At 41.6% G+C, this 16944-nt stretch overlaps 3 protein-coding genes across 5 annotated transcripts; 1 reads left to right on the top strand and 2 right to left on the bottom strand.

The window, feature by feature from the left end:
* Positions 1 to 543: 543 nt before the first annotated feature.
* Positions 544 to 7001, bottom strand: tradd (tnfrsf1a-associated via death domain). Of its 2 annotated transcripts, XM_047805898.1 has the most exons (7): positions 6844 to 7001; positions 5208 to 5269; positions 4508 to 4661; positions 3790 to 4070; positions 2931 to 3057; positions 1938 to 2243; positions 544 to 1490 (listed from the first exon to the last, which is right to left on the bottom strand). In XM_047805898.1, exons 2-6 carry the CDS (start codon positions 5229 to 5231, stop codon positions 1951 to 1953), a joined length of 879 nt encoding a protein of 292 aa, XP_047661854.1. In that variant the 5' UTR covers positions 5232 to 5269; positions 6844 to 7001; the 3' UTR covers positions 544 to 1490; positions 1938 to 1950. The 2 variants fall into 2 exon arrangements, with proteins under 2 accessions (XP_047661854.1, XP_047661859.1); XM_047805903.1 differs by having other exon boundaries at positions 544 to 2243; positions 6846 to 6988.
* Positions 7002 to 7755: 754 nt separating this feature from the next.
* On the top strand, positions 7756 to 9996 carry fbxl8 (F-box and leucine-rich repeat protein 8). 2 transcript variants are annotated; one of them, XM_047805888.1, is made up of 3 exons: positions 7756 to 7977; positions 8074 to 8219; positions 8286 to 9996. In XM_047805888.1, exons 2-3 carry the CDS (start codon positions 8083 to 8085, stop codon positions 9268 to 9270), a joined length of 1122 nt encoding a protein of 373 aa, XP_047661844.1. In that variant the 5' UTR covers positions 7756 to 7977; positions 8074 to 8082; the 3' UTR covers positions 9271 to 9996. The 2 variants fall into 2 exon arrangements, with proteins under 2 accessions (XP_047661844.1, XP_027007843.1); XM_027152042.2 differs by having other exon boundaries at positions 7791 to 8219; positions 8304 to 9996.
* On the bottom strand, positions 9834 to 16866 carry ogfod1 (2-oxoglutarate and iron-dependent oxygenase domain containing 1). Its single transcript, XM_027152040.2, has 13 exons — positions 16506 to 16866; positions 14987 to 15132; positions 14815 to 14861; positions 14609 to 14709; positions 14087 to 14203; positions 13818 to 13909; positions 12653 to 12781; positions 12145 to 12258; positions 11627 to 11706; positions 11183 to 11457; positions 10857 to 10973; positions 10483 to 10541; positions 9834 to 10166 (listed from the first exon to the last, which is right to left on the bottom strand). The coding sequence occupies exons 1-13, from the start codon at positions 16660 to 16662 to the stop codon at positions 10008 to 10010; spliced, it is 1593 nt and encodes a 530-aa protein (XP_027007841.2). The 5' UTR covers positions 16663 to 16866; the 3' UTR covers positions 9834 to 10007.
* Positions 16867 to 16944: the final 78 nt, after the last annotated feature.

Raw genomic sequence — 16944 nt, 5'->3', positions numbered from 1 at the left:
GTCAGATCACACAGAGCCTCACACCACCCTAAGCTCGTACAATGGACATGTGAGCATCAGAACTAGACCATGGACCTGTGGATGGAGGAAGCCTGGATTGATGTAACCGAACATTTGATTCATCACTTACCTGGGGGAGAAATGGCACCAGGATGCACTATGGGAAGGTGAGCCAGTGGAGGCAGTGTAATGATTTGGACAACCACTGTCAGTATACCACTGTACATAACACACACACAAACATGTACGTACACACACACGTACGTACACACACACACACACACACACACACACACACACATGTACGTACGTGTACACGCACGTACGTACACACACACGGACACAAACACGTACGTACACACACACACACACACACACGTATGTACACACACATACATACGGACGTACGCACGCACATACACACAAACACACACACATACATACATACACTCACACGTACGTACGCTCACACATACATGCATACACACACATACAGACGTATATACTGTACACACATGTACATACACACACCTCAGACTTCTGTTGTTTCACAAAAATTTATCTGATTTAAAAACCTTCATTTAGAACATTGAGACACATTCAAAGTCACAAAAAAGAAAAAAGCAATAAAAAAAACCTCTCACATGTGATGTAGTTGTCCTTTGTATTATTCATATCATTATTATTTACCGCTCTTACATTTTTCTTTAATTTCTTTCAAAGTCATAATAAATCATACTAGTATAAAGCTCCATTTTCCCCACGATTCAGTGTAGTATCTGATACTTTCTGATACACCAGATATTTTTTTGGTGTTTTGTTGGTTTACAATTTTCTACAATTTGGTCATCTCACTGTAATTCTTTACACTGCTAGATATCTCCAAAAAAATACAATCACATTTACTATTCTAAACACCTCTCTGCTTCCTGTGTACCAAACATGTATGTAAGCATGAAATTTAATCACATACTGAAATAGACAAATTGATGCAAAACATTTCATTTATACACAGTTCATCATATTAAACCTAGTACAGACCAAGAGGGATAGAAGTCTAACTCTATATCAACATGGATACAGGTAACTAAACATAGAAACCAGAGGAACATGTTTGTGAAGGTTTGTTCCATGGTTCTGGATTGCACATTAAAAAAAACAAACCCAACATTTTGGCTTTGAATGTAAAACACTGGCTCTGGCACCCACACAATTCAGCTCAGGAAGGACTTTGATTATCATGTGCAGCTGTTCGTAGACATGTGCGGCTCTTCATGGTAAAGCCAGACATGCTGAATGCAAGAAGAAAAAAAAAAAAGGACAGTCTGATGATAAGAACACTTTCACACACGAATCGATGAACGACTTAGAAAGCCTTGGTGTGTTCTCCTCCCAAGTGTGTTTTTTTTCTTCAGGTGAGAACACAGGGATCGTGCTCGGGTCCGAGAGCGTCTGAGCACGGTGGTCTACATCTGCTTCAGAGCAAACTCCTAAGAGAACAGGAATCGACACTGAATCGACTCGTCTGTGGAAAGTGAATCGGGTGCTTGATTGTGCTGCGTAAATGCCCTGTGCTCAGGAGGATTTGGGAAGTCAGATACCAAGGTTTAAATTTCTTCTTTATATATTTATATAATCATTTATTGATTGCCGGCTAAGTGTTCTCTGCGCTCGGGTGAGTTTTGTATTAACCTTCTCTCTCTCTGACTGTTTGTTTTTATGTAATTTTCCATAATTTATTTAATTTTTAGGAGAAACCTTTTATTTCCGTTTTTTGGGGGAAACCAAATGTTAAATGTTCCCAGAATCATAACCTGGTCCTATATATTTTGACCTAAAATAGAAAATGTTGCATTTTTCAAAACTAGAAACCACTATGCATTTAGGTACCAGACCTAATTAGACACACACACAAACACACACACAAACACACTTACAATTCCCTCACTCTCAGGGCTGAATGTCTAACATGATCTCGGCCATGTTGATCAGCTTCGCTTCCTCCAGAGCGCTGATGAGACGCCCGAGCCTAGCATTCCGGCCCTCCGATTGGATGAAGCGTCCCAGTAGCTGATAGGCCTGTTCGTAAAGCCCCTCCCTCTCATACTCGTACGCGAGATTGTCGATGGCTGTCCCCTTCAGTGCCCGGCAATTCTTCTGTAACGCTCGACCCACTCGCTTCCAGTCACGGCCCACATGAGAAGCAAAGCGCTGCTGATCCGTGGGCGTCAGAGGCCTGTCGTCTTTAAGGCCATGTACAGAAACATGACAAAAAGATTTCTCAAAATTTCATCATCTTTTTTCCATCAGCAAACCCTAATCCAACACTGCTTCTGTAGCTTCTCCTGGGATATAAGTCTTCATGATATAACAGACTCTGACACATCCCTGTCACTGCCTGCCTGCTTTAAGATCACTTGATTGTCTCATAAAACAAAAAGCAAGACCTAAATCTCAGCTGTAAGGAACAGCTGAAATTAAGGAACTGAAAACCAAAACCAAAAGTGTCTTGCATTTCTTAGAATTAAGTAGCTTTTTGTAATGCTATAAACATTGAATTTAGAAAAAAATACACTGTTAATGTTTGTTAATATTATTCATTAATAAACAAAATTATACAATAAATGTATAGTTAATGTGCATATTATTTGAGAAAGCAGGATTTTGGCTGTAATTTTTGTCCATTTTCAGATGAAAATATTTGGTGGCTAAAGTTTCAGTGTATTCTTAATTTCCTAACAATTCCTTATCTGGCAACAGATAAATATTTTACATAAAACACATAACGTACGAATTTTGATTGTCTAAATATTACTCACGTTAAAAAGAATATGGATTATTCAATAAATAAGCCCTAGTGTTTAATTTTGGAAATTGGATTTTGTTCTTATACACGCTGTAAAGGTTAAAAGAGTTAAGACGGCACCCACCGAACAGACGTTTCTGGAACAGGAAGCAGTTCTTGGGTACTTCCTTATTTGTTGAGATGGGTGGAATACAGCAGTTCTGTAGCTGCTGCTCGAGCTGCGTGACCTCGTCATCCCTCAAACGCACGGGCTGTAAAACAACGGTCGATCGTGTTAGCGTGTTTATATGATTTAATTAAATGTAAACTTAATGATCACTGTAAAAAGCATGTTGTCTACCGTGGGATTTATTTTCCATGAAATCGATTTTATGTATTTATTTATTTTATATTTCTATATTTGATAAATAAAATATTGAACAAAAGAACATGATGCATCTCACAAGTGTGCGTTAGAATATACGTAAATAAGTTTGTGTGTGTGTGTGATCGTGTGTGTGTGAGCGAGTGAATGTGTGTGTGTGCGAGTGTGTGTGAGCGAGTGAGTGTGTGTGTGTGTGTGAGTGAGCGAGTGAGTGTGTGTGTGTGTGTGAGTGAGCGAGTGAGTGTGTGTGTGTGTGAGTGAGCGAGCGTGTGTGTGTGTGTGTGTGTGTGTGAGTGTGTGAGTGTGTGTGTGTGTGAGTGTGTGAGTGTGTGTGAGTGTGTGAGTGTGTGTGTGAGCCAGTGAGTGTGTCTGTGTGTGAGTAAGCAAGTGAGTGTGTGCGAGTGTGAGCGATCAAGTACCTGAGACTGGTATACGAGCTGTAGACAGAGTTCAGGATCTTCAAGGCTGTGGTCCTGTGTGTGTGTGTGTGTGTGTGTGTGTGTGTGTGTGTGTGTGTGTGTGCGTGCGTGCGTGTTTGTGTGTGTGCGTGCGTGCGTGTGAGTGTGTGTGAGCCAGTGAGTGCGTGTGAGTAAGCGAGTGAGTGTGTGTGAGTGTGTACCTGAGACTGGTATACGAGCTGTAGACAGAGTTCAGGATCTTCAAGGCTGTGGTCCAAGGTGTGTGTTCCTGCCTTGAGCGTGGATTCCATGCCCACACCGTCAGGAAGTGAGAGCAGGCGTGATGCGTGCTGAGACAGGAACTGAAGCAGCGAGCCATTCTTGTAGCTGTCCAGGAAACGCCTACAGGGAACGATGTCCGTGAACTTCAGCTCCACTCCCAGGAACGGATCGGCATCGTGAAGCTTGAGGATTTCGTAACCGTCGAGACCACCCGTGACATCTGATCCACAAAACAGTATTAATAATGCTGAGCTTCTTGTCCATGGTATTGTTAGAGAAGTGGGCTTTATCTTTAAGAACATAGATAGATTTCTTGTTCATTTGGACTAAATGGACTGATTATATTTAACCAATATGCTCAGATTCATAATATACTGTGTATTTATAACCTACACTATATGACGGATTATAATTGTCTAAATATTACTTTCAGTATAGAAAAGTATAGAATGGATAGAAAATGATTTGTCTAAGAGTAAAAAAGTTTAAAACATGACTAAATCTTCCAATAGGTAAAATGTTTAACACGCAGCTCAAACGTATGAAACGCAGAAAAGATTTTTAGAAAATATTTATCAACATAAAAGCTGAGGGAATTTTATGAAGGTGTGAAGGTGTTTTAAACACACACACACACACACACACACACACACACACCTGTCAGTGTGAGTTTAATGGTCTTGAATATAGTGAACTTCTCCTGCTGATCTTTGTAGAAGGAAAGAAGATCAGGTTCGGAACTGCAGCAGCGCAGGAACAACACAACACACCCTGACCACGTGCGATCGTTCAGACTACTCACAGCCGACTTCTGCAATAAGAAGCACAATAAACTATACGTTAACATTCCTAACATCGACAGCTAAATGACGTAACAGAGAATTGTTATATAAATCACTTCTATTTACGGGGTCAAATATTTATTCTCAGGTTCACTGCATACTTCCTTGTTTCCCTTTTCAGTCCAGAAGACTGAGTAGTGATAAAAGGAAGGGGGCAACCGTTAATGAATAATGATGCAACAGAGCAGACAGTAAGTTTAGCTTCATGCAAATGAGATGCAAAGTAAAATGGAGACGACTGTGGAGTCGATGGAGATGGCACGGTTCATTCATTTTCCCCTGAAGCTATGAAACCCCTTGGAGTGTTTCAATCTCTCATGTTTTTTTTCTTTCTCATGTTCGTTTCTATTCCTCATAGTACTTAGGTGGGTGATGGGAGTGTTTGATTTACACAAAATAAAGCATCGCTGGTATTTTTTTTTTTATTCGATTTCAGTACATTAAATACATTTTAAATACAGTAGCTTAGTAAGCGTAGGACACACTGAACGTTGGGTGTGTGAATAAAATCGTACCGTTGTATCTGTGTTTCTGTCCATTTTCTGAGCATTCCAAACTCCTCTGTTCCCCTCCGAGGCTGAAACATATTAAATAAACAAACACACTGATTATCAGCTATCTTAACCATCTATTCACACACCTGCAATTATTATACCGCCTCTGATATTATATGAAAACAATAATAAACTTTGTGTGATGGGTTATGAGGTGTTGATTCATTCTCAACAGTTTTATACTCAGTAATGCACGCGTTATCGTTTCGCGTAACAGCTCGTTCACAGGGACACACCCAGCGGCCCCGCCTCTCCCACTGCCTCATTTTACAGCGCGTGGTAATGTTTACTGTGTAGATGACAATATGAAGCAGAGCTATTCATCTGGCCATGAGAAGAGAAAAAAGAAACAAAATGAGAGTAAAATGCGAGAACAGCAATCAGGTAAAGTCGTGTTCTCTTCAAGTTTGATGTCAGCAAGAGCAAATAATAGTAAAGTTAAGTTGATGTGATTCTGTCTCTAGTCTCTATCTGACTAGCTAAATTAGCTGTGCAGTGCTGCCAGTGCAAGTGTGGATGTGTGGCAAATGGTTTACATGGCTCATGGGTCAGGTAGGAGGGCCCTTTAGCAGAATTTTGCTTAGGGCCCCAGGGAGGTCAGGTTCGCCGTTTATGGAAGGAGTCTCAGAGTGTTAATGACGTAACTGGAGGACTTATTACTCTCGTGTAAACTAGTGCGTGTTTAGGACCTGTTCCCAACTCCCTCCTGTGCGTTCTCACGATACGCTATGGATCTATCCAGAGCAAAAGATTTACTAAAGATTGAGAGGCAAAAAAAAAGGGCAGATAGCGGTTATGTGGTAGCTTAGTGGTTAAGGTGTCGGGCTACCAATCGGAATGTTGTGAGTTCGATCCCAGGTCCACGAGGCTGCCAAATGTTGGGCCCCTGAACGAGGCCCTTAATTTAACCCTCAATTGCTCAGCTGTACAAAAAAAAAAGAGAGAACATGCAAATCGCTCTGGATAAAAAGGTGTCTGCCAAATACTGTAAATGTAAATAAATGAATGAATGAATGAATGAATATAAGTGATTAATGTATTTATAGATGGATGAACAGACATTTGACCTTAAAATCAGGTATTAAACCATTTGTACAACTTTTCTGCATCTTGCTGATGACAGTAATGAACCCTTTAAAGTTTATTAAAGATTATAGTCTGCCTCTGAAACCTAAACATCAGCGCTATAGTTTAGAATTGAACAAAATTTCCTTCCTTCCTTCCTTCTCTTATAGACTCTAACCGCAGCTCGTGCGCAAGGGGACAAACAGGAAGCGCGAGCGCGCGTCACGTCACGCGAGTTTCTTTCTCAGGTAACGTTAACGGAGCGCGAGACAGAAAATAAATAAATAAATAAAATAAAATCTTAAAGTTTTAACAGGATGTGTGTTTTCTAACGAATCAAACGTGGGAGAATTTCACTACACAGACACGAAACAGCTGATATTTCGAATGTAAATATCTCCAAATGAAACCTTTCCAGTCTGACGTTTTGAAGCTAACGAGCTACTTAGCTTAGCAACAACGTTTCTGTGGAAAGTTAACAAAGCTAACTAACAGCAGAAAAATCATGGTGAGAAAGATTTGAACTACTCACACGCCAAAGAAAAGTGGCTTTATCCGAAATTATACAGCGATATTTTTCGTGTGAAGTTTTTAAAACTCGGACAAAACACGGTGACTAAGTTGGTCAGTGTGGGAACGCTGCTACGTCACCGTATAGTCGACTCTGATTGGGTAAAACGTCCGTGCGCTTTACGCTTATTGGTCGTAGGTTTACAGATATAGGAAGAGAGGGAAATGAAGGCGACGCATCCGCCATATTGGAAAGGTCATACGAGTGTGTGTGTGTGTGTGTGTGTGTGTGGGGGGGTGTCTTAAACTGTACCGGTGTTTGGATCAAAATGATCATAATTAACAAACTCTGAGCAAGTGCATGCGTGCTGCTTATTCAAATATACAATAATATTTGAATAATATAATATTTAATATAAATAATATATACATTTTAATAATAATAATAATAATAATAATAATAATAATAATCATCATCATCATCATCATCATCATCATCATCAGTATAATAAAATTAATCCTAGTATAGGGTTTGCTATTTTTAGTTTATAAAACAGAATAGATATATATATATATTCCTTGTTTATTTGTGTTGTTTAATTCTACATTCAATTAATTTTCTTGTAAATTCATTGTTATACCTTCCTTTCTCACACTAGTCCACTGTTGTATATCCTGCACAAATGTTTAGTTAATTTTTCCTTTCAGTTGTAATACTCTATTCTTGTTTACATCCAATTGCTTGTTTTTGTAAACCTTTGTTTATACACATTAATATTATTATTATGATTATTATGAATATTATTATTGGTATTAATATTAATATTGTTTAGTATTATTATTTATTTATTTATTTGTTTGTTTGTTTGTTTATTATTTTTATTATTATAACCTTTGTTTCTTATATTTATGCTTCTTCTTTATGCACCAACACACCGAGACAAATTCCTGCACATGTTGACCCTTGACACTTGACTTGACTTGACTTGACTTGACCCTACAGTACCTGGGAATAAACCTGATTCGGATTCGGATTCGGATTCGTATTCGGATTCAGTTCAGTGAGCTTGGCAATGAACTTGAAAACATGCCCTCGCCAAGATGGCAGCAGAGAGTTGACGCGTCTGACGTAGAACAGTGACGTGGAAGTTGTGGAGTAAGAGGAAATAACGCTAAGTGTGGAAAGAAACCACAGCTGGTGTCCCACTATTGACTTTTTTTTTTTTTTTGTGCACTCTTACTTGGTTTGAAGGACAGATTAATGGAGCTTCCAGAAGAAATCCTTGCACACATTTTCTCTTTCCTGTCTCTGAAGGATAAATGCAATGCCTTCCTGGTGTGTAAAACATGGTCCAACAGCTTAACCTGCTCAAGTGCATGGACTCACGCTGAGATCATGTGAGTACAAATGATTTAATGTAATGAAATGTAAGTGCATCCTTTGACATTATTGCTCTATATTAGTTTTTTTCATCCAATCAGGTGTGATTCTAGAGACTGTGTTCCTCAGAGGTTCTCTGATCGTCTACCATGTATTAGACATTTAAAGCTGATTGTCAGTGTGGATGAACCTGCTCATCGGCAGACTGGTCTGTGGGTTCTGCAACAGGTTCTAACCAGGGGTCATGGCAGACTGCGCAGGTTATGCATCAGCTGCTTGGGGAACCCACCTCTGTTTTACGCAGGACAGGACCTGCTGCAGGGATTGGTGGATGTCTTGAGCAACGGTTCGTCCCTCATGGTGCTGGACTTGAGGGGTGTTCCGTTCACCCTGAATGACGACTGTATCAAGTGTATAGCTGCTCTCTGCCCCGCCTTGCAAAGTCTCTTCATCAATAACAGTTCGCTGGTGTGTGGAGTCGTCTCGGAGACAGTCAGGTACGTCCTGAAACGCTGTCCATCGCTGAATACTATCGGGCTCTTCCAAGCCAGCATATCTCACGATGTCCTCCGAGACCTCCTCGAACCCCAAAGAACAAAACTAATGCTGCTGGAGTTGCGCTGCGAGCGCTCGCTGAAGTACGTCACACCGCTTAGCGATCAAATCTGGGCAGACGTGAAACGCAGGCATCCCAGTCTAAGAGTAGACCTGGAGCTGGACCACACGCTTCCGGAGCTCCAGGTTCCCAGCGTTCTTCAGCCCAGCATCCCTGTGAGACAGCTCCGCCTCCACACGTGGACCTGTCTGCTGGACGAGTTACGTCTTGTGGCTCAGAGTTACGCAGGAACGCTGGAGGTGCTGGAACTACAGACCACAGCTTCCTCCGAGCTCAACACGGTGCTGGTCTCCATAGCAACGCAGTGCACAAAACTCTGTGAGGTTCATTGTTACTGTGTGGTTTCGCAGAATGTGATAGAAGCCTTCTGCTCGTTGTGTCCTGACTTACACAGATACACACTGAAAACACGTAAAGAGCTCCACCCCTGGACCTGCACCACTCTTAGATAACACACACACACATACACACATTTGTACAATTTACATTGCTGCACTGCTGAATACTGGAAACTGATTGGTCAGTGGGTGTTTGTTAATTCTCTAAAACAGCAGCTCTGATAGTTAGTGGCACAAACAGCTTTACTGTGTGTAGCAAGGTATTCATAGTGTATATTATGATATTTTATATTATAAACTAGTTAAATATTTCTAATTATATCGCTGATATCTATGTTGGGGAGTTCCTTTTTGATTCTTATTCACATTTGACTCAAGTTTGAGTCTTTTTGAAGTTTTTGTGCTTTTTCTGATGGTTAAACACACTCTTGAAGGCATAAATGGATTCATTTTGCACCACTTTGTTACCCTTTGGACATTTCTAGGTAGAATTCATTAGAAAGACAAAACCATTAGCCAGCTTTTTAGACTTAGAGTCCGTCGTCCCCCCCGGCTTAAATTATTAGATACAGAAAATATTTTAAATGAATGAACAAGAGCATATAAATGGGGATGCAAACCTCCGATCGTCTTAAAGAAACGTTTATGGAATATACACAGAAAACACTATTGTAATATGAATGAAACATAAATGTTTATTATTGTACATAAACTTTATAACGGACACGGTTTATTATTTATTCACCCTGAATCCACAGGGGTGAAAACTTATGCACTTTTGTTACACTGTAACATGCCGTTCTTGATGTATAAAGTGTCGATTAAAGTCTTTCTTGTTCATGTGGTCATGTTTATTCGTAGTAAGTGAAAGAGAAATCGTAAAAGTGTGTGAATGCGGTGTGTTCGTTCTCCTGAACGCTGTTGTGATTGATGTGTTTGATGAATTTCAGCGTCTCTTTGTCTCTGTACACTAACGCTAAAGAGTTGTCCTCAGGGTACACGGTCAGGAGCTACAAACACACACACAAACACACACACAAAATTACTACAAAACAGAATTTTCCCTCCAAACTTTTTCTCTTCGCTTTTTTTTTAATTAAACTTCAGTCCAACGTGTTTGTGTATAAATACGAAGCTGTAAATGTGTCGACTCGCTCATTTAGAGCTAGAATTACTTTTAACCTTTGGACAGTTGGATTAAAGTCCATACGAACAGCTTTAGGAAGATTTCCTCTAACGTCTCGCGGTGGAACGGCTGCAGATTTATGTTTATGTTTAACATCAGCTCTTAGACTTCGTTACAAACGGTATGATGTCATCACTGACCTCTTCGTCTTCATCGTGAGCGATGTACGACGTGAATCCTCCGAACTCAGCCTTCCACCCTGAAACAGAAAATAATGTAGTCACTTTATTTTATTCAGCAGCCAAAACCTGAGGTGATAAGAATTTTGCGTCTTGAAACAGAAAGCGGGACAGGTGAAAGACGAGAGGGAGACGTGTCTCAGTAGAGTGAGACAGGAGTGAGACAGGTAACAGTTGTCAGAGAAGAGTGAAAAGAGAGACTAAGCAAGTGTCACCAGGAATGAAAAGGCAGTGAGACAGGTGTACCGTAGGTGCTGGAAGTGAGTGAGAGCAGGACACAACAGGTGTCCAACATGAGTGAGGCAGGTGTGAGACCAGAGTGAGACCAGTGTTACCTGTACAGCCCAAATGAAGCAGCAGGTCCAGTGCAAACTCTCTTTTTACAGAGTCATGCAGCAGAGTGTAATCACCATGAGACCAACGACGGAGTTCACCAACACACACAGGAGGACCTGAAACACACACACACACACACATCATACAATGTATAAGCGGAAACACTTTATTTCGGCATTAGGAATTTAATGGGAAGTCTTAAAAATGAACACAAAGTTTTCAACCAAATAAGCCACTCCTCTGCACTCATGAGGATGTCACAGCATGTGCCTAAAGTCCAATTAAAGAACAGGAACACTTGCCGAACTGAAAAAATTCTTATCACCTTTGGGTGTCTTCTCTGTTGATGACGAAGTGCTACTGGGGTCCTCTCCATCACCTGTGCCGCTCGGTCCCTCCTGCCCGTCTCTCTGTCCCTCCTGTCCGTCTATCGGTCCTTCCTGACCCTCGCTATCGCTCTCCTCGTCCCCGGCAGCTAGAGCGTGCAGGCTCAGCCCCGTCAGGTTGGACAGCAGGAGGAAGAAGGCCTCAGACATGAGCAGATCCCAGCATTCCTTTAAGCAGGAGGGTAAATTCTGTAGCTGTGCTCGTGCATAACATCTAAACACAGACACACACACACACACACACACACACACACACACACACACACACACACACATTTAGTGAACGAGCAGCCTGGGAAGTCACAATAAGATGATGTAAACTTCTCCTGAATCCATGCAGGATGATGTAAATCCGAAAAACACAAACTTCTTCAGCAGCTCACCTCTTATTGGGCGGTCCTGTCCTCTCCCACTGGATTTCAGCCAATCGCAAGGCTTCGATCACCTGCGTATATTTCTCCTCCTGATAAAGAGAGGAAGCGACGTGGAAAAATAACGCAGATTGCAAATCATTATTCCCCATTAACAGGAAGTGTTTAAAGGGTTCAATTCCTCTTACACCATGGAAATTTACAGACAATTACAAGTAAATAGTAATAATTAAATATAAGATAATCCGCTTGGGCATTTTATCTCAGTTTATATGTCGTATAAACTATTGTTTAGTTCATTTTCTCACTTATGTTATAGCAGCTATAAAAATTGCTAAAAATATGACTGCATGTATTGCAAGTTATTATTTGGGGGATGTGGTAGCCTAGTGGTTAAGGTGTTGGACTACCGACCTGAAGGGCATGAGTTCAAATCCCAGATCTACCAAGCTGCCACTGCTGGGCCCCTGAGCAAGGCCCTTAACCCTCAAATGCTCAGTTGTATAAATTGATCTGTGACAGCGTCTCACCTGCAGGAAGTTCGGCAAGCGGATTTCTGAAGTGTCCTCAAACTCCTGCTGGACCTGAGCCTGATACAGAGGATCCATGTAGTTCTCATTCACCCACTCAAACAACAATGTCTCCTGAACACACACACACACACACACACACACACACACACACACACACACACACAAGAACCTAAGCCATTACTTCAGCGGGGGTGTATTATGTGGCTGAGAAAAGAATTGTGAACGTTTGCATTTTAGTGCATCGTGAGGTTTTCATAATGAAAGATGCCGCTTCTGACCCACCTAATAAATTATAAGAATTTTGTGTTTTTATTGCAAAAAAAATCAACTTTAAACTGCACCTTTAATCTGAAAATTTAGCAAATTACATTAATAAAAAAGATATGAAACAATAGTAAAAGTAAACTGAATTTATAAAAGAATATAAACATTTTAAAAAGGAAAACTCAAATATTTTTAAAACTCATAAGAACACTGACAGAGTTTAACCCTGAACCTGACTCACATCTGCGAGGACGTGTGTGTGACGTGGTGCTCCGGGTTCTGTGTAGCGCAGCGGTCTCTGCAGGGACAAACCATGAAACCAACCACTCAGGGACAAACGACACTTTTCATCAGTAAGAACCTCTGACACCTGTGTTTGAGAGAGAGTGGGGGGGGGGGGGGCAGGGAGACAGGGAGAGAGAGAGAGACAGAGAGAAAGAGTGAGAGATAAAGAGAGAGAGAGATACAGAGAGAAAGAAGGAGGGAGGGAGAGAAAGACAGAGAGAAAGAGCGAGAGAGAAAGAGAAAGAGAGAGGGAGGGAGAGAGAGTGAGAGAGACAGAGAGAAAGAAGGAGGGAGGGAGAGAAAGACAGAGAGAAAGAGCGAGAGAGAAAGAGAGACAGAAAGAGGGAGGGAGGGAGAGAAAGAGCAAGAGAGAAAGAGAAAGAGAGAGACAGAGAAAGAGAGAGGGAGGGAGAGAGAAAGAGAGAGACAGAGAGGGAGGGAGGGAGGGAGAGAGGGAGGGAGGGAGGGAGGAAGAGAAACAGGGAGAGAGAGAGACAGAGAGAAAGAGCGAGAGAGAAAGAGAGACAGAGGGAGAGAGATAGAGACAGAAAAAGAGGGAGGGACGGAGGGAGGGAGAGAGACAGAGAAAGAGCAAGAGAGAAAGAGAGAGACAGAGAGAGTGAGAGAGACAGAGAGAGAGAGAGAGAAAGAGTGAGAGAGAGAGAGAGAGAGAGAGTTTGGTTTCACACTTTCACATTTGATCAGAAATAATGATGGAAAAAGTCGAATAGTTAAACGCATGTAGAAATCAGAGAACACAGAGCAGGCAGTAAAACTTATTTACAAGCTTAAAACATCGTGTGCTTAATTTCTTCCACAATTAAACCGAAACTCAGGGTCTGGAGTGTTTCCTGCAGCAAACCAGAAGCGGTGCATATTGTTGAGCTGTTTAGAGTAATTAAAGAAAATGTTTAGATTTCACATGTGAACACTTCGACATGCAGCTTTTGGACACGTTCGCTTCAGTTTCTCACAGCTGCAGTTCTCACAATGCAATTAAAGTGTTTATTGTCATATGCAGAGTAAGGATACAAGTTGCGTAGTACAATGAAACAGACAATGAACAGAGTAAATGGACTCTGTGTGTGTGTGTGTGTGTGTGTGTGTGTGTGTGTATTGACCTGATGGAAGGAAACAGGAGAGACTTCAAAAAACAACAAAGTGTTCCAGCTGGGCAGCAGAGACTTCACTATGCTCACTGGTTCATAATGTTCTACACACACAAAAAAAAATTATAAGGCTGTTGAATTTTAGATTGTGATTCCTCAGATGGTGCTGATTAATTAACCCCCCCAAATGGCTATGGTATAAAAAAAAAGGTAAACCCTTGGGATGTGTTGTGATAAAAAATAAAACAAGCTCCGCTCAACACACACACACACACACCCACCATTTGTGTTGTACAAATCTAAAGTTCCTCCATCACTCAGGTCCCACGGAGTCACTAAGTAAAGGATGAAAGCGACTCTCCGGCCTTCAAGTTCATCATCGTGACACAGCAAGGTGTCTGAGGAAGAGGGAAGACGAATGACGTGAAACACAACACACAAAAAAAGAAAGAGAGAGAGAGAGAGAGAGAGAGAGAGAGAGAGAGAGAGAAAGTGATATAGAATGTGAGAGAGAGCGAAAGAGAGCGTGAGAGAGAGAGAGCGCGAGAGACAGAGAGAGAGAGAGTGAGAGCGAGACTAAAAGATAGAGTGAGTGAGATAGAGAGAGAAAGAAAGTGAGGGAGTGAGAGAGAGAGAGAAAGTGATATAGAGTGTGAGAGAGAGCGAAAGAGAGCGTGAGAGAGAGAGCGTGAGAGACAGAGAGAGAGAGTGAGACTGAAAGAGAGAGTGAGTGAGTGAGTGAGTGAGTGAGAGAGAGAGAGAGAGAGAGAGAGAGAGAGAGAGAGAACTTGTTGTTTCATTACCTGTGTGCTCGTATTTAGCACAGGAAATATCCACAGTCGGCTCCAAGTCCACTCCTAACACTTCAGACAGCCACGAGCGGAACTGGTGGAAAAGAAGTGACCTAAAACACACACACACACACACACACACACGAGCACAATATTCACACTGATTGCATAAAAACTATAAAAACTTCTTGCACTCTAAGCTGCACAAACACTCGTACCTTATTTCAGAAATGTGATGTTCTTTCCTCTTCTTCAGATCATCAGACTGCAAAAGACACAATTCCACATTTCTGTCTTCAGTACTCAGGATGTTAACTCCCACACACACACTCCCACACACACACACACACACACACACATGATCACAAGCACCCAAGCTAACTTAAGTACCTGCTGGAATTTGTACAGGTCGTTGGATTTGCTGTGAAAGTTGAGCTGCAGCAGTTCATCTCTCAGGTTCTCCACAAAACTCTCGTTCTGAACAAAGTTCCTGATCATACAGTGAGGAAACGGATCACAGTCCAGCTGCACGCCGCCTGCACGCATAACTCATGTTTATAACCACTCACTACAACGCCTCAGACAAAAAGTCATTCTCATACACGTTGGAAAAGGTTTTTCCTCTTAAAAACTAGTATTTCAAAAGAATTGGCACCCCTTACATATTACAAAAACCTATATAAAAAAAAATGCTATCTTTCTAAAAATTTGCACAATACTTCTTTGTTATCTATTACTAAATTATGGCGTGACACTTTAGAGCTGTATTTATTTATTTATTTATTTATGGGTGGTTCTTATGAATTTTGATGATTCATAAGATAAAACCTGGCTTCCTCTGCCGAAAGGTTATGACCTGGATGATGGAGTTTTCAATCAAATAATGACCATCTCAGTCTGCGAACTAAACCTGAGAGGATAAAGGAGACTGAAATATTGTTCGAGGTCTCCGACCACCTCGGATCTCCTTAGATGTTCCATCACTGAATGTTTTACTCACATCATATATTCGTGTTTTTTTTGTTTTGTTTCATAATAAGTAAAATCACAGCCAGAAAATTGCTACCTGTCTGCTACAGATGAAATTTCTGCTACTGCTTCCACGTTATGTCAGACTTTTTTTAACACTTGTCTAAACACACATTTCAGTGAGAGTCAGTGAGAGTCAGTGCTGGTCAGTGAGAGTCAGTGAGAGTCAGTGCTGGTCAGTGAGTAAGTGAAAGTCACTGTTGGTCAGTGAGAGTCAGTGCTGGTCAGTGAGAGTCAGTGACAGTCAGTGCTGGTCAGTGAGAGTCAGTGCTGGTGTGTGAGAGTCAGTGCTGGTCAGTGAGAGTCAGTGAGTCAGTGCTGGTCAGTGAGGGTCAGTGCTGGTCATTGAGTAAGTGAGAGTCAGTGTCGGTCAGTGAGAGTCAGTGCTGGTCAGTGAGAGTCAATGACAGTCAGTGCTGGACAGTGAGAGTCAGTGCTGGACAGTGTGTCAGTGCTGGTCATTAAGAGTCAGTGAGTCAGTGCTGGTCAGTGAGAGTCAGTGCTGGACAGTGAGAGTCAGTGCTGGTCACTTAGTAAGTGAGAGTCAGTGCTGGTCAGTGAGAGTCAGTGCTGGACAGTGAGAGTCAGTGCTGGTCAGTGAGAGTCAGTCAGTCAGTCAATGCTGATCAGTGAGAGTCAGTCCTGGACAATGAGAGTCAGTGCTGGTCAGTAAGAGTGAGTCCTGGACAGTAAGAGTCAGTGAGTCGGTGCTGGTCAGTGAGAGTCAGTGAGTGAGTCAGTGTTGGTCAGTTAGAGTCTGTGCTGGACAGTGAGAGTCAGTCAGTCAGTGCTGGTCCAGTAAGTAAGTGAGAGTCAGTGCTGGACAGTGAGAGTCAGTGAGTCAGTAAACTGCACGTGCGTTTAACACGAGCACACGAACCCTGAGAGAAACTCGTCTTTTTCCTCCAAGCGTCTTTCATTCCATTCCGGATCACATCATCCTTCAGGTCCGAGCTGATCACAGCGACTTCGCCCTCTTTACTCTTTTTAACACTTTTCCCTTTATTTGTGCCGTTCGAGCGCCGTTTAGTAGACATTATTATCCTCCAAGTTAGAAGGGGAGCCCGGCGCACGAATGTGACGTCATCAAAACACTCCTTAAAAACATTCCCGTTTTGCTTCTAATGATTATTATTAACACCAACAACTAATAATAAAATACTGTATTTTTTTTAACCAGATCTGAGCGATTAAGGTGTGTGTGTGTGTGTGTGAGGGACAGATACAAAGAGCCCCAGAGAAACTGATGTGTTTATATGAGTTACCGTAATCCACCTATTAGACTGAACCATGAGCTTATGTACTGTATATAAACTACT

The sequence above is a fragment of the Tachysurus fulvidraco genome, chromosome 2 (assembly GCF_022655615.1).
Source record: "Tachysurus fulvidraco isolate hzauxx_2018 chromosome 2, HZAU_PFXX_2.0, whole genome shotgun sequence".
Lineage (NCBI taxonomy): Eukaryota > Metazoa > Chordata > Actinopteri > Siluriformes > Bagridae > Tachysurus > Tachysurus fulvidraco.
Note: the sequence above shows the minus strand (reverse complement) of the source record. Positions and strands in the feature narration are given on the sequence as shown.